Genomic DNA, 26789 nt, shown 5'->3' on the forward strand with positions numbered 1-26789 from the left:
TACTACGTGGAAGTCCAGCGACATAGCCATTACGCTAACTGCTGGTTCCCTTGGTCTCTGTCTTTCTGACGAGCGCATGCTCCCTATAGCAAAAACCTCTCAAGTAAAAAAATATATATATTATTATTATTATCATTTAATTTAACTTATCATTATTATTATTTTTCACTTTGCTACAGGGCATGTGTGCTCACTAGAGAGAGAGGGATAGCAAGGGAAAGTGAGAAAGCAAGCCTCCAGGTCAGGGACTCAGACTGTGGTTGGCCATGTAATCCAGTGCCCTGACCATTAGGCCACCCTGCTGGCCCCTTTCTGTTCTTTTTAAAAATTATTTATTTACTTAATTTAATTTAGCTTTATTTATTTATTTTAATTTGACCATAGAGGGACAGAATGAGAGAGTGAGAAAATGAGAAAGCAAGCCGCCAGGTCTGTGATTTGAACCACTGTTGACTCTATGGGAGTCCGGCACCCTTAAACCACCATGCCACCTCCTGTATGCCCCCTCTGTGCATTTTAAAAGATGGGTGTTATATTTTAGGCAGCATTTTATGGAAGGAGGGATATTTTTAGGACAGAAGATCCACCACCACATTTATAAAAGACTTTCCTAATTTTTCAGAAATCCAAAGCTTGTGGTAACTGAAAAGACCATCCGACTTGCTTATCGTCATGCTAAGCAGAATAAAAAAAATTTGCTGTGCTTTTTACTTGGTTCTCTCACAGTGGATGAAGGTAATGTACTTTTAAAAAAAGTATTTGTATGACCATATTAGAATTTATATTTATTGGTTCAGTTATTTTCTTTGCATTGTGCTAATTCTATTTTGCTATGAACTAAGGATGTGAAAATGAGTAAAACCATCCATCGGCATTTATAGTCTAGTCAGGTGGAAGAATATAAGCAAGTAATTTTTCAAAAGCAAGTGTTTAGTATATATTGGTATGAACTAAGTGCTTTACTGTCATATGGCCTTTACTGATTGATCGATTGATTTTATCATTTTAATTACCAGGCTATATTATTGTTGTTATTTTTGTTCTTCAGATGAAGAAGGTGTAACATTGAGAGTAGATCGCTTTGATCCTGGTAGAGAAGTACCTGAATGCGCAGATAGAACTCCTAGTGCTTCTCTTCCTGGAGACTTTTTGATTCCGTGCAAAGTTCAAACTCAAGGACTTTGTTCAAGAGAAATGCTAGTTCACAATGCAGATGACTTCACTTCAACTTTTAAGGTGAGATTCATTGATAATTTGAGATTCATTGATAGCTCATTATTCTTAATTCAAAACAAAAATCACACTGTGTATAGTATGCTCTGTTTTAAGGACACCATATCTAAAAAAATTCCCGTAAGTAATTTCTGATTAAATTCTTGTGAACCTAAAATCCAATTAAATGTGACTTCTAAGGGCAGAAATCTTAGGTAGGTGATACAGCTTGCATTCTAGATAATCCAGATAGGAATGTTCAAAGTATGCTTAGGGTAACATTAAGGGTATAAATTTTTGCTGGACTTTGTGGCCCAAACTGAAATATGAGTTTGGCCAGACTGTAGAGATCTTTGTCTGCTAGGCTAAGGAATTTGAACTTTGTCATGTGGGCCACGTGGTTGCTGAGTTCTGAAAAGAGGAAATACTATCAGACCAGGAATGATTCAGTAGGGAGTAGGGGTAGGCTGATTGAAGTCAGAAAGGGTAGTTAGGCCATTGCAGTAGTCAGGTGTGTGTTAGAGAGATGTGACATTCCCCAGTGAGATATTTTTTTTATGATTTTTTAAAAGAATCATTCTATTCAACTTTATTTATTTATTCATTTATTTTTTTTTAATTCGACCAGAGTGGGACAGAGTGAGAGAGAAAGGGAAAGTGAGAGAGCAAGCCACCAGATCTAGGACTCGAACCATGGTCAGCCACGTGGGAGTCCAGCACCCTCAATCACCATGCCACCTGCCAGCTCCCTTATTTTTTATTTTTAAGTTAAGATTTTTAAAATTTTGCCAGAGAGCACATGTATTCACCAGAGGGAGAGGGGAAAAGCACCCCTGAGTGAGGTGTGGTCACACAACAATCCCTTCTCTTCCATTTTTTCACCCTGTGGAACCACGGGGCCACAGGATTGGCCCCTCATAAGAGAATTCGAAGTACTACCAGGGGATCTAAGTTGGAAATGTGCTATGGGATGTAGAAAAGTGATTATTATGTGCTTTGACAGAATTATTCATGGAATCTTCTGGTCATATGGAAATGAGAACTGAAATGTTGTAAATCAGAGTCAATTGAATGTTAGTATAAGAATTTATACATATATGCACCAACATTAAACTTTAAGATATAGATGCACTTTAGAAGTTTTTTAATAATTACATAATATTGACTCCTTAGGCTCTACAGCACCATGTATGTAACAAAGATTTCTTGGATTGTGGGAAGCTGTTTTCCCTAAGAGCTCATATCGCTTTCAGAGAGAGTTTGGACAGTGTGGAGTTTGACTTCCACTGGGCAGCAGTGACTCTAGCAAATGACTTTAAATGCACACCTGTGAAGCCCATCCCTATTATTCCAACGGCTCTGGCAAGAAATTTGAGCAGTAATCTGAATATTTCTCAAGTTCAAGGAACCTATAAATATGGGTAAGTAAAAGATACATTAATCCAAAATTTTAAATATTGGTGGCCTTCGTATATTTAGGATATTCACAAAGTAATTCTGGGTCAGTTTAAATACCAGAGTTTTGGTGCCTTGATCAATAACCAAGACAAGTAAAAAATGAAGTTACTAATTTTTGCTGAACATAGAATTTTGTTTCAGAGTTGTGGCCACCACCCTATAAAAAATTGGTGGTGAAAGGGGCCAGTCAGTGGTACAGTACTGATGCAACTGGACCCACACGGGAAATGTCCTGACTTTGTGTCCTTGGACCTCCTTGAGCATGCTGGCCAGCATGGGCTCATGATCCAGACCAGGCCAGCTGACACTGCAGGTGGATCACAGTTTGGAGTTCCCATTGTGGATGCCTCTCTGTTTTTGTGTCTGTCATGGAAAGAAAAAAAATAAACTTTAAAAACTATATTTAAAAAAAAAATGGTGGCCAGGGTCAACAGATGGCATTGCGGTTAAGGTGCTAGAATCCCACACAGCCAACTATGGTTCAGGTCCGGGACCCATCCACTTGAAAGTCAGTTGGATATATATGTGTGTGTGTGTGCGTGCCCGAAATCCCAAGAGGAGAGTGGAGGAGAAGGGATTGCAGTGTGGTCATCCTCACTGGGGAGAGATTTCTTACTTCCTCTCTGTCTCTGGTGAGTACACATTCTCTGTGGCAAAAAACTAAAGAAAAAACTCAGGTTAAACGTGGTTGACATTTTAAGATTATAAAATGTAAAATAAAATCACCTTCTGTAACATCTTCCCCTTGTATTTTGCCTAGATTGTAAGGCTTTTTCCTTTTTTTTTTTTTTAGTTATAATCTGACTAATTGTCAACATAAGAAAGGCTGAAAATTTTATTTATTATATACAATTGAGAGACAGAGACAGAAAGCAAAAAATGGATGGCCATTTCGCAGTCCTTTCTCTTCTATTCTCCTCTTGGGATTTTGGGCATGTGGGCACATGTGCCCTATGTGAGTTTCAAGCCTCCAAGTCCAGGACTTGAAGTGAGGTTGGCCATGTCCAGTGAAGTAACCATTACGCCATCTGCTGGCCCCAATAATATACTATTTTAGTTGTGAACAATGAACATTGCATATAGAAAAAGGGGATAATTAAATAAAAATATCCATAGTGCTATTGCTTACAAGTTTTTAACTACTTGATGCTGGAGTTTCTTCTCATTGTTGGGGCAGAATCCTCTCCAGCTCCCTATCATCATCTTAGTTTCTTAGGAAATGAAAGCCAAATGCATATTTTCTAATCCTCAGCAGGACTGCTTCCCTGAGTCCTCATTTACTTTCTCTGTTTATTGCCTACTGAGCTTGGTCAGACAATGTCAGCACCCTCTGCTTTAAAGCTTGCACAGCGGCAACTCTAAGCATTATGATTCCGGCTTCCTTTTCCACTGACTCCACCCTAGTTCCTGTTATGTCTCTAGAACTAAAAATGTTTACCAAAGTACACTTAATGCCAAGTGTTACCCCCTAAAATGCCTTTTCAAAAGAGGATGAGAAAAGAAAGGACTTTATTTTCACAAAGTCCCTGGAGTAGCAAGAACAACCCCATTTTGAGTTCCAGATTCCATAAGAGCAATGCTTTCTGGTGGGAGTGGCACAAAGGAAGGAGCGTTGGTGCACTCCAAAATCATGAGAACGGTCAAAGCCATAGTGATCCAAAAATGTTTGAATTAAATGTTTAGAGTAATAAAGTACTTCTCACCTGGAATGTGGGATTCTTTTGTTAAAATTTATTTAATAATTGGGCCAGCAGTCAAGTGCTCGACCCAGCAGCTTGAAAAACAGCCCATGTGCTCACTTCGGCAGCACATAGACTAAAATTGGACTGATACAGAGAAGATTAGCATGGCCCTTGCGCAAGGATGACACGCAAATTCGTGAAGCATTCCATATTTTTTTGTAAAAAAAAATAAAAATAAAAAGAAGCCCAGATACATGTGTGTGCGTGCCCCAAATCCCAAGAAGAGAATGAAAGAGAAGAAATTGCAACATGGCCATGACCCCTGAGGGGTGATTTCTTACTTTCCCTCTGTCTTTGTCTCTCTAGCAAGTGTACCCAACCTATAGCAAATTTTACAAAAAGGAAAATTAATCAAAAAATCAACTTGTTTTCTTTGGTACCCAAATCATTTACACATACAACTTGAGTTTACTTTTGTTTGGATTATCTCTCTGTGACCCCTGGGCATGCTGGTAGTAACCAGGATGTTTAATAGTCTGCCCAGTTACTTACTCCTCTTGCCCTTTCCTATCTAGAATTACCTATTAACTTTGTGATATGAGCCTTTTTCCTCAATGACTTTTATTTACTTACCCTAATATTTATTAGAATAATAAATAGGATAGTTAGAAATAGAATACAATTACTTTATCCTTATATTTATTGGGATAATAAATAGACTAGTTAGAATAGAATATTTAGAAAATGAAATTGTTATTTTGTTAGGTGTTGGAAACAAACAGATTAAAAAATGATACTTTTTTACATAACAATATTTACATCTAAGCATCATGTGTTTTAATGGACGCTTATATACAGTGCTAAGAAAACAGATGTGTCCAGATTGCCTGGGGAAATCATGGAAAGCCTGAACTATTGTATAATAGTTCTTTTAAACAATAGGAATTTATCGAGTGGGCAAGGCAAGGGGAACATTTTCAAAGCAGGTGTCAGTGCCATTCTTGATACATAAATCTTATATCATCTGAGTCTAAGCCTTATGTCACATGACTTGATAAATTCGTTATGTTTTAGGGGTATTACAGCAATCAAATACATCATCAGTGGAATTATTAAGACTTTACACCACTAATGATACTGTTTTTTGTGACTTAAAGCCGTAAAGTAAAATAAATTCTGAGCATTTTTGTGGGTTTTTTTTTTTTTCCTTTTCAAATTTTACTGTCCATAATAAATATATTAACTGGGACTGGCAGGTGACGTGGTGGTTGAAGGCACTAGATTCCCACATGGCCCACCCCGGTTTGAGTCCTGAACCTGGTAGCTTGCTTTTTTATTTTCCCTTTCTCTCTCTTTGTTTCTTCTTGGTCAAATAATAATAATAACAAATGGAATTAAGTAAATTTTTAAAAATATATTATCAAAGTATAAATGCAGAATAATGTCCTTTTAGGGAAAAGTTATTGTTTAAAGATTGTTAATAGCTTTTTTAAAAAATTACTTTATTTAACATTTATTTATTTATTTTAATTTGACCAGAGAGGAGCATAGTGTGAGAGAGAGAAAGAGAGAGAGAAGGTAAGAAAGCAAGCTGCCAGGTCCAGGACTTGAACCACAGCTGGCCATGTGGGAGTCCAGCACTCTTAACGACCACACCACCTGCTGGCCCCCAGGAAAAGTGATTTTTTTGAGTTTTATCATGATACAGTTTCGGAGTTCTTTGACAGTGGCTGGAGAAATGGAACCCATAGAGGGTTGGTTATATGCCCTCTCTAATTTAATCACCATCTGTTGCCACCTTGCCAAATCCCCTGGATGCTTGAACACTTCCAGTAATAGGAAATTCACTACTCCCAGGGAAAACTATTTAGTTCTGAAATTGTCTCCTTTAATGTTTTGATTAAAATTAAATTTTAGATAGAGTAAGTCTTTTTTATTTATTTTCTTAGTTTTGCTATAGGGTAAGTGCACTTGCCAGAGAGCCACAGAGAAGGAAAGTGAGAAATCACCGCTTGGGGGATGACCACACCTCAAAATAAAAAAAAAAAAAAAAAAAGATATTTAATATCTTAAAAAAAACTCTCATCTTTTTTTTTGGAGAGGTTTTTGCTATAGGGTGCATGCGCTTGCTGGAAAGACAGACAGAAAGCGAGAAATCACCCCCCCCGGGGGGGATGGCCATGCTGTAATCCCTTCTCCTCCATTGTCTTCTCGGGATCTTGGGCACGCACGCACACACACCCAGCGTGATTTTAATCCACCGGATTGGGGACTTGAACCGCAGTCGGCTACATGGGAGTCCAGCGACATAGCCATCATGCTAACTGCTGGTCCCAAGATAGTAAGTATCTTTAACTTCTTCCTCTTACCAGAATCTTCCTTTTCCTGGGTCAAGCACTTTGAACTGCTTTCTTTTTATGCATGTGTATAAGACACAGTGTTTATTTGAATCATCTCCCCTACCTGAAATATGCTTCACCACTCACATGATCTCTTTTAGGTAAAAAGTGCATGCTATCAATTACTTTTACATGAATGTCTTCTGTTTAGATATCTTACCATGGATGAAACACGCAAATTACTACTTTTGCTGGAATCCGATCCCAAAGTTTATTCTCTACCATTAGTGGGAATGTAAGTAATGCATTATTTATGAAAACCTTTTCTGCCAAATAGGTATTCAAATATATGTGATAAGCATGTGAATCAAATCAGTTGAACTATTAATATTTATTTATATCATCTTAAAAGATCACAAAGGCTAATTGTTCCTAAGCTTTCTTATTTTAATAGAATTAGCTAAAATAAGATTTACCCAATCGTAGTAAGAACTCTAATACATAAATAAATAATATGAGCAAAAATTGAATTCTGGTTGAAGCTGAAGCTTTGGAAGCCCTATTTCTTCAGTCTCCTTTTACTACCTACTCCAAAAGGCACTTTGAGGAACCCAGAGCTCAAAATAACATGTTTAAAATTCACTGCCAGGCAATCTTGCAGAAATTCTCTTTAGAGTTAGTGGTTAATGACATTTAGATGGATTATTCGGTATTTGAATACTTAACATTATTATGTAATTATTCAGTACAATATTGTGTCTGGTACTGTGTTAGGGTCTAAAAGTTTTGATACTTCTCAAGGAATTTATAAGCAAATTGAGGCAATGAAATACTCAAATATCACACAGAAAAACAAGTAATAATGGGGTCAACCTTTGGCCTGATGGTTAAGGTACATGGGTCTCATATGGCCAACTGTATGGTTTGAGTCCCCAACTCAGTGACTTGAAAAGCACACTGGGTGTATGTGTGTGTGTGTGTGTGTGTGTGTGTGTGTGTGTGTCTCAACTCCCAAAAGGAGGAAGAAATGGAGAACAGGTTGTGGTGGTGTGGCCATGCCCCATAGCAGGTGCTTTACTGCTTTCCACACTGTCTTTCTCTTTAGCGAGTGCACATAACCTCTGGCAAATTTAAAAAGAAAAAGGACAGAGGAAGTATACCTTTACTATGAAATGAGCAATATAGTCAATGAGCACATTAGTATTTATTAGAGAGAGATGATACAAGGTGAAGGCACAATTGAGCTGGACCTTTAATGATTTGAATAGTAGTAGAAGGGAGGCTTGACATGAGGAGATGGCATGTGCCAACTTAATGAGAATGCGCATCTGTTTCTGGATCGCAAAATCTACCTACAGGCTATTTTTTGCTATGGGTTATTAATGTATTGATGCTTAAGTGAACATTTGTAAGAACTTTCTGTATTTCATTCTACCTATGTATGTTACATTTAGTTCTCACAATTACTCTGTAAAATCATTTTAGGTTGCAAACTCCAGTCTCTGATTTGGCCCTTTCTTTCCAGCTAGCCTAGTTTATTCTAACATCCTGCTTTCACCTCTATTAATAATTTTTCTTCAGGGAACCAGCAGTTAGCGTAATGGCTATGTCGCTGGATTCCTACGTAGTCAACCGCAGTTTGCATCCCGGACCCCGGTGGCTTAGAACTTACACCGGCGTGTGTGCATGCGTGCCCAAGATCCCAAGAGGAGAATGGAGGAGAAGGGATTGCGGCGTGACCATCCCCCCTGGGGGGTGATTTCTCGCTTTCTATCTCTATGTCTCTCTCTGTCTGTCTGGCAAGCGCACGCACCCTATAGCGAAAACCTCTCAAAAAAATAAATAAATAAAAATAATGTTTCCTCCCATATCTCATGTGAAAAGGGAAATAAATAAATGTACACTTTTTCTCTTTCTCTTCTGTGAGAAAAACATACACATGTGGGTAGATAGGATAAATTAGTTCTCTTTCTCTTTTTTTTTGCTTTTTAGAGATTTTTGCTATAGGGCATGTGTGCTTGCTGGAAAGATAGAGAAAAATAAAGAGACAGAGAGCAAGAAATCACCTCTCAGGGGAATGGCCATGCTGCAATCCCTTCTCCTCCATTCTCCTCTTGTGTTCTTGGGCATGCATGCACGCCATGTGCCCAGTGTGAGTTTAAGCCAGCAGGTCAGGGACTCAAACCACAGTCGACTATGTGGGAATCCAGCGACATAACCATTATGCCATCTGCTAGTCCCGATTAGTTCTTGATTATCAACATAGTCTAATGTTAATAGAGCTCTTCTTTGTGAGGTCTTTTTATATATTGCTGATAATTGCCAAGGATCTGCCTAACATGCATGTAATCTAAAGTTTGTTAATTTTGTAAATGACTAGTTTTTCATTTTTTTTTTTTTTCCTTTTAGTTGGCTCTCTGGACTTATACATATCTATAGCCCTCAGGTATGGGCTTGTTGCTTGAGATACATGTTCAGTTCCTTTATTCAAGAAAGGCAAGTGATAATTTTATTCTGTATTATTTATTTTGATTTTTTTTCTCTGTTTATATTTGATTGATCTTATTTAAAATTTATATAATACCTTAACCTCTTAAGTTCATTATGAAAAACAAGCAAACTTACATTTAAATGGACATAAAACCAGATAAAAAAGATGAGTTTGTAGTCAACCTGGAGATATGAAGGAATTCATTTGTCTAACCACACAGAACTATAACACAGAAGATAATACTTTGTAGGAGTGAAAAAAATTCTAGATATCATCTGTAACATCCAGTATTACAAATAAAGAGATTAACTTTCAATGAAATGGTTGCAAATGAGTGAATTACTTTGCAAGTGTATTATTAAGTTACATGGTACACTAAGAAATAATTGAGACAAAGTGTTCAATTTTCTTCCTGAACAGAAGCCTAAGTATTAGAATTAGTAGCTAAGGAAACTTAATTTCTAGCTTCAACTCCTCATTTAATTATATTTTGTATGTGATGCCACTATTTACCTCTTATCTTCATCTATTAAATGAGAATGTCTGTTTTTGTCTACTTTGAATGGCTAGAATAGACTGTTGAGTAAAAACTTACTGAGAAAGCAATTTGGCATGATAATAAATTAGACAAATGTAAAGATACACAACAAAAGAGAAGTCTCTCAACCAGGCACAGTGCCGTGTACTTACAATTCCAGTTCCTTGGGGCACTGAGATGGGAGATCATACATTCGAGACTAGCCTTAGCAGCATAGCAGACCCTGTATGTAAAAAAGACAGAAGCAATCTTTATTAAATGTGCTTTGTACATCCTTCCTGAAATATTTAATACTTAAGCAAATATCATCTTCCCCCAGCCATAAAAATTAAATATAGACTCTCCTCATTTAATGGCCTACCTACCTGTTTAATGACCACTTTGACTTAGGACCAGTTCTCCAACATGGAGAATCCCTTTTCTCAGTCTTAGTCTCATTCCCAGTTATTAGTACTCACTACATGAAGCATTCACTATTACGCAAGACTACATATTTCATTTATAAATTTGTTCTTTATTATGTACCCAGAATAAGTCAAAGTTCCACAGGATTTATTAATTAATATATTACCATATTGTGGTGTCTCTTGTCACTTGATGGCATTATCTAATGTATTCTTTTTGTATGGATAGAATTACATTTTTCTAGTGTGGTGTCACATAAAATCTATTGAAAAATACATACGCTGTGTTTCCTTAACCCACACAATACATTAACCTTTAAGTTCCTCACTTATCGACCCATTTGCTTAATGACCTAGTTCTAGAAATGGAATTCAGTCATTAAGTGAGGAGTACCTATAACAAATAGGAGCATACAAGTCTTTTCTGTATGTTACTTTTTTTTCCCTATACTGTTATATCTTGAAGATTATTACAGCTTGGCATATACAGATACAATACACATTTTAGAGCTGAATGGTATGCAACATATACTGTATTTTTAAAACTGGTTCTTTTGTTCTCACAAACAATGGTCAACTGAGCATTTTTATGCATTTTATCTTTGTGTACATATACTAGTATGTTTGTGGGCTAAATTCCTACAAGTATTTTCTCTGAGCCAAAGAGTATGTAATTTTAAGTTTCGATAAATATTCCCCAATTGCCCTTTGAATAGACTGCCAATTTATAACCCTCCCAACAACGTGTAAAGAGTGCCTGTCACGGGAACCAGCAGTTAGCGTAATGGCTATGTCGCTGGACTCCCATGTAGTCAACCGCGGTTCACGTCCCAGACCCGGTGGCTTAAAACTCACACTGGGCGCATGTGCGTGCATGCCCAAGATCCCAAGAGGAGAATGGAGGAGAAGGGATTGCAGCGTGGCCATCCCCCCTGGGGGATGATTTCTCGCTTTCTGTCTCTCTGTCTCTCTCTGTCTGTCTGGTGAGTGCATGCGCCCTATAGCAAAAACCTCTCCAAGGGATCAGCAGTTAGCGTAATGGCTATGTCACTGGACTCCCACGTAGTCGACTGCAGTGTGAGTCCCAGTCCCGTTGGCTTAAACTCACACTGAGCACATGTGCGCGCATGCCCAAGATCCCAAGAGGAGAATGGAGGAGAAGGGATTGCAGCGTGGCCATCCCCCCTGGGGGATGATTTCTCGCTTTCTGTCTCTATGTCTCTGTCTGGCGAGCACATGCACCCTATAGCGAAAACCTCTCAAAAAAAAGTGCCTGTCACATACCAACACTGTTCACAATATTGAGAGTAATCAGTAAGGAAAATAAACATTCCACAAAGAGAGGTAGCAAACAGAATAAGTAAAATAAATAGTATTTTTAAAGGGGGTGGATGTTGTGAGAAAAATAAACCCGGAGAGGAGGATAAATGATAATGGCAAGTAAAGAGTTGTAGTTCTAGGGCTGGCCGCACAGGGGAGCACAGGGAGCCAGAGCCCATATGGCCAACTGCTGTTGTTATCCTTGAAATCCTGGCCTTATGGCAAGAGTTGCAATTCATTTTTATTCTATTTATTTTTAGTTTGCTACAGGGCAAGTGCGCTTATTGGTGAGGGATGGGTGTGAGAAATCACCACCCTGCCCCGAGGAGGGTGGCCACACCACAAATCCCTCTTCCATTCTCCTCTCAGGATCCTAGTCACACATGCAAACATGCCTGCATGTTTTTCAAGCTGCCTGGTCTGGGACTCCAACTACGCACTCAGCCATGTGAGATCCAGCTGCCTCAACCTCCATGCCACCTGCTGGCCCTGAGAGTTGCAATTTAAGATTTGCCTCAGCTGATCACAGACTTGAGGTGAGGGAGTAAGCCAGGTGCAGGTCTGGGGCAGTGTCTTGGGTAGAGGATACGTTAAGTGCATAGAGTGAAAGATCACCACGTGTCCTCAGAACAGCAAGGAGTACCGTGTGGCTAGAGAGGCAGAAGGGAAGGGCTGAGTAGCAGGAGATGAGCACAGAGAGGTAAACTAAAGGCTGTTGTTAACCTTTCATTTTGCTCATCTGATAGGTGAAAAATCTTTTCCAATATTTTATAGCCTCATCTTCTGTCTTGTACGTCTTTTTCTTTTGGATAGCATGTCTTTTTCAGATTGTTCTGTAAGCTCCTCTTTTTCCATATGTGCGTGTGTATATATAGAAAGAGAAAACAAAGATTCTACCCAGAATGTCGTTTCAGTTAACTTTGGTTAACAGTATTTTTCCAACAGAATTAAGTCAAATTTTTTTTCCCCTCTTTTAAGATTCACTCATTCCAGGACTATTGAAATTTTAAAATCTCGTGTGAAGGCCAGCAGGTGGTGTGTTGGTTAAGATGCTGGACTCTCACATGTCTCACCGTGGTTCAAGTCCCAGAACTGGTGTCTTGCTTTATCAATTTTCCTGTCTCTGGTGAACACATGGACCCTATAGCAAATTAAAATAATAATAAATAAGTAATTCTTTTTTAAAAAATCTCTTGTATTTCCTTCAGGTGCTCATATAGTACTCCTTCATACATTTTATTTCAGCCTTGCAAGAGATTTGTTTTCACTTGCAATAAAACAAAGTAAATGTTAGTATTTTATCCTTTGTTCTGATTTAGAACAGTTGTTTTATTGATCTTCCTTTAAGATGTTGACAGTAAGTGCTCAGTAAAATTAATTTTGGAGCTCTTTGTGTCACTCTGTTTTCAGTCTGAAGCATTAGGCAATTTCTTTGATGCCAGAATCCTTAATTACTCCCGTAACTTAGGTTGGTGCTTTGCAGTGTTTTGAGCAGTGGTCTTCCTTGACCTCAGAGCAAGACAGACATTCTGCCTCTCCACCCTGCACTGTTGTGTTTGGTTGGTAGTGTAACAGATCCTTGTAATTTCTCATTCATCATTTTACAGTGTTGACACAGGAAGATACAGCGATTTTTGTTTTGTTTTGTTTTTTAGTTTTTAGTTTTATTTTTCCCATAAGCAAAAGAAAGAGAAAGACCAAAAGATAGCACCCCAGCTGGGTCTTTCCTTTTTTTTTTTTTTAAGCTTTTGCTATAGGGCATGTGGGCTCACCAGAGAGAGCGAAAATGAGAAGGCAATCTCCAGGGGGGATGGTCATGTTGCAATCCCTTCTCCTCCATTCTCTTGGGATTTTGAAAATACACACACATGCACCTGGCATGATTTTCAAGCCATTGGGTCCAGGACTTGAACCAAAATCAGCCAATCTACCCCAGCCTCATTCAGCCCCATATCATAGACACAGATGTACCCATGGTACTCAGAGATCTCCCAGGAGACCCCAGACCTTCCTGTGTGAATCAGTCTCACAGAGCACACCTCCATAAGCCCTCCCCCCAAAAAGTTTATCTGCTTATTTTTTTAATGTTTATTTTATTCATGGTAGTGCCTGTGTGCACGAGAGAGAGAGAAAGGCAGAGAGAGAGGAAAACACCCACAACAGGTTCTCATCACAGTGTGAGGCCCCTTCCCCAGCCCTTGAGCTCGCAGGTCGCAGGGATCCCGGGCACATGTGCATGCAGCTAGCATGTTCTTATGCCAGCCCATGGATCTAAACCTACACTTGCTCGTGTTGTTGCAAGCACTGCAGTTCCATTCACTACTGACTGTGCCACCAGACTGGGCTCCCAAAAGTAGTTTTAGGTCACTGGTTTTAGTCTATATTTTAAGGACTCTTGATGATTTACAGTATTTATTGAATCATTTAATGAACAATGAAGGACTAAAATTTTATATGATATGGAAAGTTAAGATTGTCATATAAAAATAATAATAGATCTGTTTTTATTAAATTATGTAAAATGTGTGTGATTTAAAAAATAGTCTGAATGTAGATAGCATATGAAACTGGAGAGTGGCTTGGTTTTCATTTTCAGTTTCATCTGTTCCTATTTTAAGTTTTTTTTTTTTTAAGAGTTTTTTTTTTTTTTTTTGCTATAGGGCGCGTGCGCTCACCAGACAGAGAGAGAGAGACAGAGAGACAGAAAGCGAGAAATTACCCCCCGGGGGGATGGCAACACCGCAGTCCCTTCTCCTCCATTCTCCTCTCGGGATCTTGGGCACGCACGCACACGCACCCTGTGTTTAATGCCACGGTGTCCGGGACGCAAACCTCTGTCGACTCCGTGGGAGTCCAGCGACATAGCCATTACGCTAACTGCTGGTCCCAATTTTGTTTGAAGTTTTTACAAGGACCATGTATTTGATAGTAAATCTTAAAAAATTCAAAGTTGCTAAGAGTAAAAAAAGTAAGGATAAATTTATTCGCCAGTTTTCTGTTTAGTCAATCTGTTAACTAGATTGGGAGATACGAGCGGAATTTGTTGATTACAGTCATCTTATCCTCAAGAAAATGTAATTGCGTGGCCTTTTTTTGTTCAGGGTTTTTTCAGAGTCTGGCCATTTCATCGTAGTTCTCTATTCTGTGACACATAAGGAGCCTGAGTTTTATGAGTGCTTTCCTTGTGATAGTAGAAGGCTTGACCTTGGATTTCAGCTCCTCACCAGCAAGGAAACATTACATCTTTTCAAAGTAAGTGATTTTATTACTGAATACTGTAGTTATTGTTTGGCAGCTTACCTCAGTGGCTTTCATCCTTTAAAACAGTAATTCACACTGTTAGCCTTTGCTTGCTTATAATCAATCTTTATTATTTTTTTAGAGAGGTTTTTGCTATAGGGCGCATGCACTCGCCAAAGAGACAGAAAGCGAGAAATCACCCCCCAAGGGAGATAGCCACGCAACAATTGCTTCTCCTCCATTTTCTTCTTGGGATCTTTGGCGCATACGCGCCCGGTGTGAGTTTAAGCCACTGGGTCCAGGACTCGAACCACAGTCGACTACATGGGAGTCCAGCGACATAGCCATTATGCTAACTGCTGGTCCCTATAATCAATCTTATAGAATATTAATGCCCTTTTTTTTTTTTTTCAAGAATTATTTTTATTTAACTTTATTTATTTTTTTATTTATTTATTTTTAATTTGAGCAGGGAGGGACAGAATGAGAGAGAGAAAGAAAGTGAGAAAGCAGGCCACCAGGTCCGGGATTTGAACTGTGATCAGCCATATGGGAGGCCAGCGCCCTTAACTACCATGCCAACTGCTGGCCCCACGTATTAATAACGTTATGATTAATTTTTGTTTAGACTAGAACCAAAATCTTATTTTGTTTAGTAAATCTTATTTCCAGAACTAAATTATAATAGAGGATCAGAGATTTTCCACGGAATAAGATACCCAATATTAGTTAAAGTCTTTGAAGGATTTGTAGTTTGTAAGTTACATCTTTTTAAGCTGTTCAGAGTTAATTTTGTAATCTTTTTTCTTGACTGCTATTTTAAAAACTGGGTAGTAGGGCTTGGCAGGTAGTGTGGTGGTTAAAGGCACTGGGCTCCCACATGCCTGACCATAGCTCAAGTCCCAGACCCGGTGGCTTGCTTTCTCATCTTCTCTAATACTAATAAATAAAGTTAAATTTAAAAAACAATTCTTAAAAAAAAAAAAAAAGGTAGTGTAACAAATGATTTTTATTTTTTTCACTTTTAAGTCAGAATTTACATAATGTAATTTAAAGAATTGGAATAGATTATTTTTTTAATTGTGAAACGTTATTTACATACCATTTATTCTAAAATCTTTAAAAATTTTATTTATTTATTTATTCCTTTATTTTTACATTTTATGTCTTTACAGTATACATTTTTTTTACAACGCAAATACTATGCATGTAAGTCAAGATAAGGATATTACTATATACATTATCATCAGCAAATAGCTTTTCATTTTCTTGTCAAATTAAGCTACTTTTACCTTTTTTACCTTCCCCTTTCCCTTCCCTCCTTTCCACACTAAACCTTTCTTTTTTTTTTTTTTTTTTGGAGAGGTTTTCGCTATAGGGCGCGTGTGTTTGCCAGACAGACATAGAGAGACATAGAGACAGAAAGCGAGAAATCACCCAGGGGAATGGTCATGCCACAATCCCTTCTCCTCCATTCTCCTCTCGGGATCTTGGGCACACATGTACATGCGCCCGGCGTGAGTTTTAAGCCACCAGGTCCGGGACCCAAACCACGGTCGACTACGTGGGAGTCCAGCGACATAACCATTACGCTAACTGCTGGTTCCCCTAAAACTTTTTTTTTTTCACATTTTATTGATTCACAAAAGATCTTACAGTATGGACAAAGCTAAAATCTAGTGACAAGTGCACTGTAATTTTTCTTCTGAAACATTTTTTTCTCTCCATTGTCCCCCGATTTTGATTTTTTGTTTTGTTTTGAGAGGTTTTTGCTATAGGGCGTGTGCACTCGCCAGACAGACAAAGAGAGACAGAAAGTGAGAAATCACCCCCCGGGGGATGGCCACGCCGCAATCCCTTCTCCTCTCGGGATCTTGGGCACGCACGCACATGCGCCTGACGTGAGTTTTAAGCCATCGGGTCTGGGACTGCGGTCGACTACATGGGAGTCCAGCGACATAGCCATAACTGCTGAGTGAGAGAGAGGTAACCTTGACAGTTTTGCCATGCTCTGATCTCCTTTCAGCCTCCCAGCATGCCAGGATCTTGGGCGTGCCTGGCAACTTTAGGTTGATGCAGGATTCGAACCCACTTTTCCCATATTGTTCCAGCATCACACAGCAATGCACTATTACTGATGCCATTGCTGGGCCAAGTTTTTATATTCAAGCTATAAATGTAATTTTTTTTTTTTTGAGGTTTTTGCTATAGGGTGCGTGCGCTCACCAGACAGACAGAGACAGAGAGATAGAAAGTGAGAAATCACCCCCCAGGGGGGATGGCCACGCTACAATCCCTTCTTCTCCATTCTCCTCTTGGGATCTTGGGCACGCATGCACACGCATCCAGCATGAGGTTTAAGCCACTGGGTCCGGGACGTGAACCATGGTTGACTATATGGGAGTCCAGCGACATAGCCATTATGCTAACTGCTGGTCCTAAATGTAATTATTTTAAATGCGATCTAGTAGTTTATTTCTGTCCTTAATGTCATTTATTATTTTATTCTTTCGATGGTATCTTCAGTTCATAGTGACAGTCATTGAATCCCTGGCAGTTAAGCTATGTAATGCAGGTGATTAAGGTTTTTTTATTATTATTATTTAAGCTTACATAAGAGGGAATAACTTAAAAAAGAAAGTTACAGGGCCAGCAGGTGGTGTGGTAGTCAAGGTGGCTAGGTCCCACATGGCTGGTTGCGTGGTTCAAGTCATGCACCCAGCGGCTTGATAATCACACGTGTGTGTGTGTGTGTGTGTGTACGTGCGCCAAAAATACCAAGAGGAAAATGGAGGAGAAGGGATTGCAGTGCAGCCATCTCTTGGAGGTGGTTTTTTTCACTTTTTCCTTCTCTGTTTCTCTCTTTTTGTCTCTGGTGAGAGCAAGCATCCTATAGCAAAAATGTTAAAAAGATATAAGAGGAAAAAAAGAAGATTACATAGTTATAGAAATCAAAAGTCATCAGTCTTTCCCCTCACCCCCACTCCCCGTGTTACAGAGCTGTTTTTCATCGAAATACAATTCTCTGGCATTTTTAAGTCTGATCTGAAAGTATGACTTTCTTCATTTCAGAATGTTGAATCTTCTGACAAAAATCTAATCCATTTTGAACTGCGTACTGAAAGCCAAAATGCAGAAACAGAGGTTTTCAACAAGGTTTCCAAGAATCTTGCAATGAAGAGGTAAAATATCTTCTTATTATCAGTCATACTTTTTATTGTCCTCCTTGGTTTTTGGTGAGTAAAATGAGTATTTTTGTTCACACTCTCTATAAATATCATGCACTATACAGCCTTTGTTTTAAACTCATTCCTTCATGTCCCCTAGGATGTTGGGTGATAATTCTGATGAGATGACACTCCAGTGTGACTCTCGTTTGAGTTGATCTATTATACAGAAAGAACAAAAGAGTATTTATCAAGAACTTATCTTGCTTCAGAAAAAGCATCTTCTTTTTGTTTGGTGCCTTCTATTCTCTTCCTTGATGTTTTAAACCTGGGCCTATCATAAACTACTATAAAAATAACTCTTCTACCTAAAATTGAAAATACGTGTTCTAAAACTTTTAGGGCTTGTACCTTCTTAGGTCAGTACATCATCCTACCTTTTGTGGTAAAGAAGATATTCTCTTGGGGACCAGTAGTTAGCATAATGGCTATGTCGCTGGACTCCCACGTAGTCGACCGCGGTTCAAGTCCTGACCCCAGTGGCTTAAACTCAAGCCGGGCATGTGTGCGTGCGTACCCAAGATCCCGAGAGGAGAATGGAGAAGGGATTGTGGCATGGGCATCCTCCCTGGGGGGTGATTTCTCGCTTTCTTTCTCTCTGTCTCTCTCTGTCTGTCTGGCGAGCACACTGCCCTATAGCAAAAACCTCTCAAAAAAAAGAAGATATTCTCTTGAATTAGTCAAGGTTATCCAAAAAAAAAAAAAAAACAGAGCCAATAGGACACACCTGTATATATAAAGATTTTTTTTTTTAAGGAATTGGTTTCTATAATTGGAGGCTTGGCAGGGCCCCAAAAAAACAAGGAAAACGGCTTGGCAGGTCCACAATCAGCAAGGATAATCTAGAGACCCAGGGAAGAGTTGCAATTCAAGTCCAAAAAAGTCTGCTGGCAGAATGCTTTCTCTCTTTCTCCAGGGAGGTACAACTTTGTCTTTTTATGTCTTTTTTTTTTTTTTAGGGTATTTATCTGTTTGTTAATTTTCACGTATGTGTAAGAGAGACAGGTATCCCCAACAGGATCCCCATGCCATGATCCACCCCTAGGATTCGCTGGCCTGGATCACAGGCATGCACATGCATACCCAGCACACACAAGGAGATCCCAAACCTGAAGCCAGGACCTTCCTATGTGTGTCCATTTGCATTACCACCATGCCACTGCCCAGCCCCACGGTCAGTCTTCTGTTAAGTTCTTCAACTGATCGGGTGAGGCCCATCCATATTCTAGGGAATAATCTGCTTTACTCAGAGTCTCCTGATTTAAATGCTAATCTTATTTTAAAATACTTTCATAGAAACACTGAGAATGCTGTTCGATCAAATATCTAGGTACTGTGGCCTAGCTGAGTTGACACATACAATTAGCCATCACATCCCTGTTCTAGTTTTTTCCTTTACTCTGCTACGTGCATGTGGCATGATTAGGGCTGGGAATGTGGTAGGATATAAAACACACAGGTGTGGTTCCTTCCCTCAGGGAACTGATAGTTCAGAGAGGTCTATTAATTTGAGTTAATATTTGCTAGATAGCAAATAACCTTAGATAAAGGTTGCTTTGGAGTGTTGGTTTATAGGATACGTGCACTCACTGGAGAGACAGAGACAGAAAGCAAGAAATCACCTCCCTCCCTGGTGCAATGGCCACTCTGCAATCCCTTTTCCTTTCTCTCAGGATTTTGGGTACACATGAATATGTGCCCAGCGTGAGTTTTAAGCTGCTGGGTCTCGGACTCATTCCGCAGTTGACTTCATGGGGGTGCAGCCACGTAACCGTTATGCACTGTTACGGCATCTACTGGTCCCTATTATTTATTTTGTTCAAGAATTATTTATTTAATTTTATTTAGTATTATTATCATCATTAATTTGCTATAGAATACATACACTCACCAGGGAAAGACAGAGAGAAAGTGAGAAAGCAAGCCACCAGTTTCAGGGCTCAAACCACAGTTGGCCATGTGGGAGTCTAGCACCTTAACTATGACTCTACCTGCTGGCCCCAGACTATTGTTATTTTTAATTCTCCCTAGTAATTGATTTGTTCTTTTCTCAACTTTTTTACTATAACCTGAACTTCCCTCTGGGTGCCTTTGAAGTATACTGCATGAGAAATGAGTAGATGGAAGGTTCCTGTTCATTACTGGTTATGGCAATGCTTTTATCTTTTATTTATTTATTTATTTATTTAAGTTTGCTCCATCAGAGAGATGGTGAGACAGAGAAACAAGCAGCTGCAACAGGGTCTTCGAGCAACTGTCCGCCCTCAGTCTCAGCCAGCAGCATGGCATCTTCAACAGTCTCTGTCTCCTCTTTGTTGATGCATCCAACCTCACATCTCCTTCTCTGACTCTGACCCTCTTGCCTCCCTCTTATAAGGATCTTCGTGTCCACCTGCATAATCTGGAATAATCTCCCCTTCTCTTGACTTTAAGCTTCCACCAGCAGACTTTTCCACATACAGTAATATATTCAAAGATATTGGGAACTAGAAAGATACCTAACGAATATTCTCTCCATCTTCTCTGGACATTTTTTTAATTGCCAGTGGGATGCATGTGCTCGCCAGAGACAGAGAAGGAGGGAAGGAGGGAAGGAGGGAAAAGCACCTTGTGATGTGTTCATACTGCAATCACTTTTCCATTTCTCATCCTTCAGGGATTTAGGGTGTGCATGGGCATGCCCCGTGTGTTTTTCAAGGCACGTGGACTGAGATTTGAAAGGTGGTTGGCCATATGGGATCTGGCTTCCCTTAACCACAGCTTTAAGGCCAGCCCCTTCTGTGCATTTCCAGTTATCCTTAAATCAAGTTAGATCCCCAGAAGATTGTTTTGCAGGAACACTTTTACTGTCATTAATTTTAAGGTTTTGTTGAACATTTTATTGAATAATTATGGAAGAAAAGCTAAATTAAGTAGATACTTGCAATTTCTTTAATAATGTTGCTAAACGCTTTTTGCCTGTTATCAACCAGAGTTTTAATAAGGGTTAGTCATTTTGTATTTTAGTCAAATATTTGTCTTCTAAAGAATTAGTGTTATAACTCTAATCCTAGTTTTTCCTTTTTGTCTCAGGTGCTAAAAAAGCTAAGAAGTAGGTTTTATTGCTCAGCATCAGCATGTGTGTGTGTGTGTGTGTGTGTGTGTGTGTGTGTCACAGATACTATTTCTGTGCCACAACTCAGATGTACAAAAATTTGCCCCCTCCATTGTCAACCATGGGAGTCCAGTGACTTGACCTTTATGTCATCTGCTGGTCCTACCCATTCCACCTTTTCAGTTCATTTATTTCTTCCATGAGCAAGAACACGGGAAGAAAGGCAGAGAGGTAGTATCCAACAGGATCCTGATGCCGTGATCCAGCCTCTGCCAGACCCAGATCACAAGCTTGTGCGTGCCTTGCGTATTCAGGGAAATTTCTGCATAGGAATCCAGAACTCCTCTGACATAGATCAGCCTTTCTTTTTTTTTTTTTTTAAGAATTATTTAACTTTTTTTCATTCATTCATTCATTCATCTTAAATTTACAAGAGAGACACAGAGAGAGAGAAAGTGAGAAAGCAAGCCACCAGGTCCAGGACTTGAACCGTTGTCGGCCACATGGGAGTGTCCAGTGCTTTAACCACCATACCACCAGCTAGTCTCCCATAGGTCAGCCTTGAAGAGCCTGCCATCATCTGGCCAATAAGCCCCTATTATACTGGGTTTAGAAACCACATTTTAGTGAATTCCAGGTCTCTTTCCTCTGGAGTTATAGGGGATGTAGACGTGATATGCCAATACCAGGGATAGATACATGATGGCATGATTCTGTTCTGCTGTCTGCTGAAGAGTTTTTATTTGTGACTGGTCTTTGGTAGGTTTGTGCTGGTTTCAGTTAGCCCCTGTGGCCTTGTGTAGGTCACTCGCATTGGGCATATGGTATATTGTTTGATCTTTCCAAGTTATTCTTGGGTGTTGGGTTAGGGCTTTGTGGGGCCTGGTACAGACCCATCTGCTTAAATCATGCAGAGATTCTGATTCCTTCATTGTAATATCTTTCTGAGTGTCTGCTCTCTAGACCACCAGGTCATGGTGCAGAATTCTCCTCTAATGTCAGATCTTCAAATCTACTTTGAAGTTTCTGTTTTCCCCCTACTGGGGAGGAGTCAAGTGTGGAACAGAATATAGGATGTTTTCTTCTGGGCTCCATTCATTCTAAGCACTCAGCTTTCTTCCGGGTTATCTTTTCTTTTCCCTGACATATTCTGTTGAGACTTCAGGCTGTGAAATATGATGTATATAGTATTCTAAATCTTTAGTTTTTTTTTTTTGTTTTTGCTTTTTAAGCTCAAAAAAAAGTGAGAGAGACAGAGAGTGAAAACTCCAAAAAGGTCTGGACACTGCGATTCACTCCTAGCTTTAGCCAGCCCCAGATCATGGCATATAGGTTCCCAATACTCAGGGAAATCTCCAGACACAAGCAAGAACCTTCCCATGTGGGTTGTCAGTCTTATAGAGCATCAGGTTTTACCACTGTGTCATCACGTGACCCTCTAAGTCTTCAATTTTAAACTGTAATGTCAGTTTTTGGAACTCGGTTTCAGGACTCAAGGTTTCTCTGTTTTGACCAGCCTGGGTGGTATAGTCAGCATACTGGACTGCAGTGCTGGAAGCCACATGGCACACTGCAGATTTGGATTCCTGGCCCAGTCGACCTGAAGTGCACTGGGTATGCACACACGTGCCCGAGATCCTGACAACTAGGGAAGCGTTGGAGGAGGGGAATACGATTGTCGCCAGACCGTGTTGAGAGTGCACCTCTCTGTCTCACATGTGCACATGCATATTCTCTATCATAAACTTAAATTGTTTTTCTGTTTTTCTACGGCAAGTCATCTGTGATGCAGTGATTACAGTTGACTACAGTAGAGGTGACATCTCAGTGCCTCAGATATCTTCCCACCACAGATATAAGTACATAGGAAATGAATTTCTCATTTGGTTTCCTTTGTAACATAGCAGGTGTTCAATATAGTGTATGTATGTATGTGTGTGTCTGTGTATGTGTGTGTGTGTGTGTGTGTTTAAAGAGGTTTTTGCCTTAGGGCATGTTTGCTTACTGGAGAGACCGTGAGAGGGAAAGTGAGAAAGCTTCCCCCCGCTGGGGTGAGGGGCAGGGGAATGGGCTCACCACAGTCTCTTCTCCTTTGTTCTCCTGAGATCTTGGGCACACACACACACACATGCCCTGTGTGAGTTTCGAGCCACCAGGTCTAGTGTTCAGAGTGTGGTTGGCCACGTGGGAGTCCCGAGACATAATGGCTATGACAGCTACTGGCCCCATAGTGTGTTTAACACGGAGGGCATCTCTATCGCCAGGTTATACACTGTTTTACATTAACACGGAGGGCATCTCTGTCGCCAGGTTATACGCCGTTTTACATTAACACGGAGGGCATCTCTGTCGCCAGGTTATACGCCGTTTTACATTAACACGGAGGGCATCTCTGTCGCCAGGTTATACGCCGTTTTACATTAACACGGAGGGCATCTCTGTCGCCAGGTTATACGCCGTTTTACATTAACACGGAGGGCATCTCTGTCGCCAGGTTATACGCCGTTTTACATTACCACGGAGCGCATCTCTATCGCCAGGTTATACACTGTTTTACATTAAGCTTTGTGTTTATTTCTACATTTGTTGAAGTGGTCAACCAGAAGATACTTAGTGACTGTTGATTGATCACAGCATTGGTAATACTGGATTTAACTAGTCGTGCTCTTACAAACGGGGTAGTTTGTTAAGCATGAATCTGACTGAGCCAGCTTCCCTAGTCAACAAACATTGTCCTGAAAAATAATCCATGGTTATCAACAGAAACTAAATGAAATGATCCAAATACTATTGTAACTTATTAAACGATTTTATTTCATTTTAAAAAGAAGAAAAGAACACTGGATTATTAAGGGGGTTTTTTTGGTCTTTCCCTCTGTTCTTTAGGTCTTCTCAAAAGTTGTCTCCTGGAAAAATGCCAATAAATGATCATGATTCTGGTGTTGAAGATGAAGATTTTTCTCCCAGACCAATTCCTAGTCCTCATCCGGTGAGTAAAAAAGGTGTCACTGATAATATAATGAATTCACCTGTGTAGCTAAAGACCTAAAAGTCTCTCCATGTTAACGTAGTAATACTACCTAAAACTTATTTTCATTCTACAATATATCTAGCTATCTATATCAATAAGGTTATAATGTACATATAGAAATATGTAGTTATATATTAATTGTATACATCATATACATATATATATAATATCCATGTAATAAGTAAAATTATTTCCAAAGAAAATTGAGATAAATGACTTGCCCAAGATCATACCATTAGTAAATAATAAGGCTTGATTCTTTTTTTTTTTTTTTTATGAATTATTTATTTAATTTTTGGAGAGGTTTATTGCTATAGGGCGCATGCACTCACCAGACAGACAGAGACAAAAAGCGAGAAGTCTCCCCCCCCCGGGGGGATGGCCATGACACAATCCCTTCTCCTCCATTCTCCTCTTGGGATCTTGGGCATGCACGCACACGCACCTGGCATATGAGTTTAAGCCACCGGATCCGGGACTCGAACCACAGTCGACTACATGGGATTCCAGAGACATAGCCATTATGTTAACTGCTGGTCCCTTTATTATTTATTATCTTTTTAAAATTTGCTATAAGGGCATATGAGCTCACCAGAGAGAGAGAGAGAGAAAGGGAAATTGAGAAAGAAAACCACCAGTCAGCCATGTGGGAGTCCAGTGACTTAACCACCATGCTACCTGCTGACCCCAAGGCTGGGATTCTAACTGAGGAGGTTTGACTTTAGAATCTCGTGCTTTTAGAACCATGGAGACTCAATATTCTGCACTACTACTAGAGCTGGACGTTGGTTTTTATCACTATATTGAGAAACATTCTACTTGCTTTTAGAAGTAAGTCGCTAATAACCTCTATCATAATTTTTTGCTTGCTGCCAACAAGTGGGTTATTATTTTATGGGGCTGGCAGGTGGCATGGTGGTTAAAGGTGCTACATTCCCATATGACTAACCGCAGTTTGAGTCTGGTCCTGGTGGCTTACTTTCTTATTTTCCCTTTCTTTCTTTGTTTCTGTCTAGTCAAAATAAAAAATAATAATAACAAATTAGAGTGACCAGCAGGTGGCATGGTGGTTAAGGCACTGTGGGCACTCCCATATGGCTGACAATGGTTTGAGTCCCAGACCTGGTGGCTTGCTTTCTCACTTTCTCTCTCTCTCTCTCTCTCTCTCTCTCTCTCTCTCTGTGTGTGATTGATCACAGCATTGGTAATACTGGATTTAACTAGTCGTGCTCTTACAAACGGGGTAGTTTGTTAAGCATGAATCTGACTGAGCCAGCTTCCCTAGTCAACAAACATTGTCCTGAAAAATAATCCATGGTTATCAACAGAAACTAAATGAAATGATCCAAATACTATTGTAACTTATTAAACGATTTTATTTCATTTTAAAAAGAAGAAAAGAACACTGGATTATTAAGGGGGTTTTTTTGGTCTTTCCCTCTGTTCTTTAGGTCTTCTCAAAAGTTGTCTCCTGGAAAAATGCCAATAAATGATCATGATTCTGGTGTTGAAGATGAAGATTTTTCTCCCAGACCAATTCCTAGTCCTCATCCGGTGAGTAAAAAAGGTGTCACTGATAATATAATGAATTCACCTGTGTAGCTAAAGACCTAAAAGTCTCTCCATGTTAACGTAGTAATACTACCTAAAACTTATTTTCATTCTACAATATATCTAGCTATCTATATCAATAAGGTTATAATGTACATATAGAAATATGTAGTTATATATTAATTGTATACATCATATACATATATATATAATATCCATGTAATAAGTAAAATTATTTCCAAAGAAAATTGAGATAAATGACTTGCCCAAGATCATACCATTAGTAAATAATAAGGCTTGATTCTTTTTTTTTTTTTTTTTGTAAATTTTTTTTTTAATTTTTGGTGCACCCCAACCACTGTACCACCTGTAGTCCCCAAAAGATTTTTTGCTATAGAGTGCATGTGCTTGCCAGCAAGAGAAGGAAATTAAACAATCACCTTCTCTTCCATTCTCTTATTGATTTTTGGGCATGCACGCACACGCACCTGGCATATGAGTTTAAGCCACCGGATCCGGGACTCGAACCACAGTCGACTACATGGGATTCCAGAGACATAGCCATTATGTTAACTGCTGGTCCCTTTATTATTTATTATCTTTTTAAAATTTGCTATAAGGGCATATGAGCTCACCAGAGAGAGAGAGAGAGAAAGGGAAATTGAGAAAGAAAACCACCAGTCAGCCATGTGGGAGTCCAGTGACTTAACCACCATGCTACCTGCTGACCCCAAGGCTGGGATTCTAACTGAGGAGGTTTGACTTTAGAATCTCGTGCTTTTAGAACCATGGAGACTCAATATTCTGCACTACTACTAGAGCTGGACGTTGGTTTTTATCACTATATTGAGAAACATTCTACTTGCTTTTAGAAGTAAGTCGCTAATAACCTCTATCATAATTTTTTGCTTGCTGCCAACAAGTGGGTTATTATTTTATGGGGCTGGCAGGTGGCATGGTGGTTAAAGGTGCTACATTCCCATATGACTAACCGCAGTTTGAGTCTGGTCCTGGTGGCTTACTTTCTTATTTTCCCTTTCTTTCTTTGTTTCTGTCTAGTCAAAATAAAAAATAATAATAACAAATTAGAGTGACCAGCAGGTGGCATGGTGGTTAAGGCACTGTGGGCACTCCCATATGGCTGACAATGGTTTGAGTCCCAGACCTGGTGGCTTGCTTTCTCACTTTCTCTCTCTCTCTCT

The 26789-nt window shown here is 39.4% G+C and overlaps 1 protein-coding gene and 1 non-coding gene across 7 annotated transcripts in view; both read left to right on the plus strand.

The window, feature by feature from the left end:
• The window catches only part of STIL (STIL centriolar assembly protein), an 84121-nt gene that overhangs the window by 26691 nt on the left and 30641 nt on the right, over positions 1-26789 (plus strand). For all 6 annotated transcript variants that reach the window (XM_014582228.2, XM_006163762.3, XM_006163756.3 and 3 more), the window contains 8 exons: positions 623-735; positions 1049-1236; positions 2386-2633; positions 6903-6986; positions 9101-9187; positions 14546-14696; positions 17757-17866; positions 23892-23994. In XM_014582228.2, coding sequence (XP_014437714.1) covers positions 623-735; positions 1049-1236; positions 2386-2633; positions 6903-6986; positions 9101-9187; positions 14546-14696; positions 17757-17866; positions 23892-23994 — 1084 coding nt within the window. The remainder of the gene's footprint in view (positions 1-622; positions 736-1048; positions 1237-2385; positions 2634-6902; positions 6987-9100; positions 9188-14545; positions 14697-17756; positions 17867-23891; positions 23995-26789) is intronic.
• Positions 4462-4568, plus strand: LOC114005169 (U6 spliceosomal RNA). Its single transcript, XR_003547056.1, has one exon. It is a non-coding gene; the product is annotated as a U6 spliceosomal RNA (small nuclear RNA).

Source organism: Tupaia chinensis, unplaced genomic scaffold (assembly GCF_000334495.1).
Source record: "Tupaia chinensis unplaced genomic scaffold, TupChi_1.0 Scaffold142914_1, whole genome shotgun sequence".
Classification (NCBI taxonomy): Eukaryota; Metazoa; Chordata; class Mammalia; order Scandentia; family Tupaiidae; genus Tupaia; species Tupaia belangeri.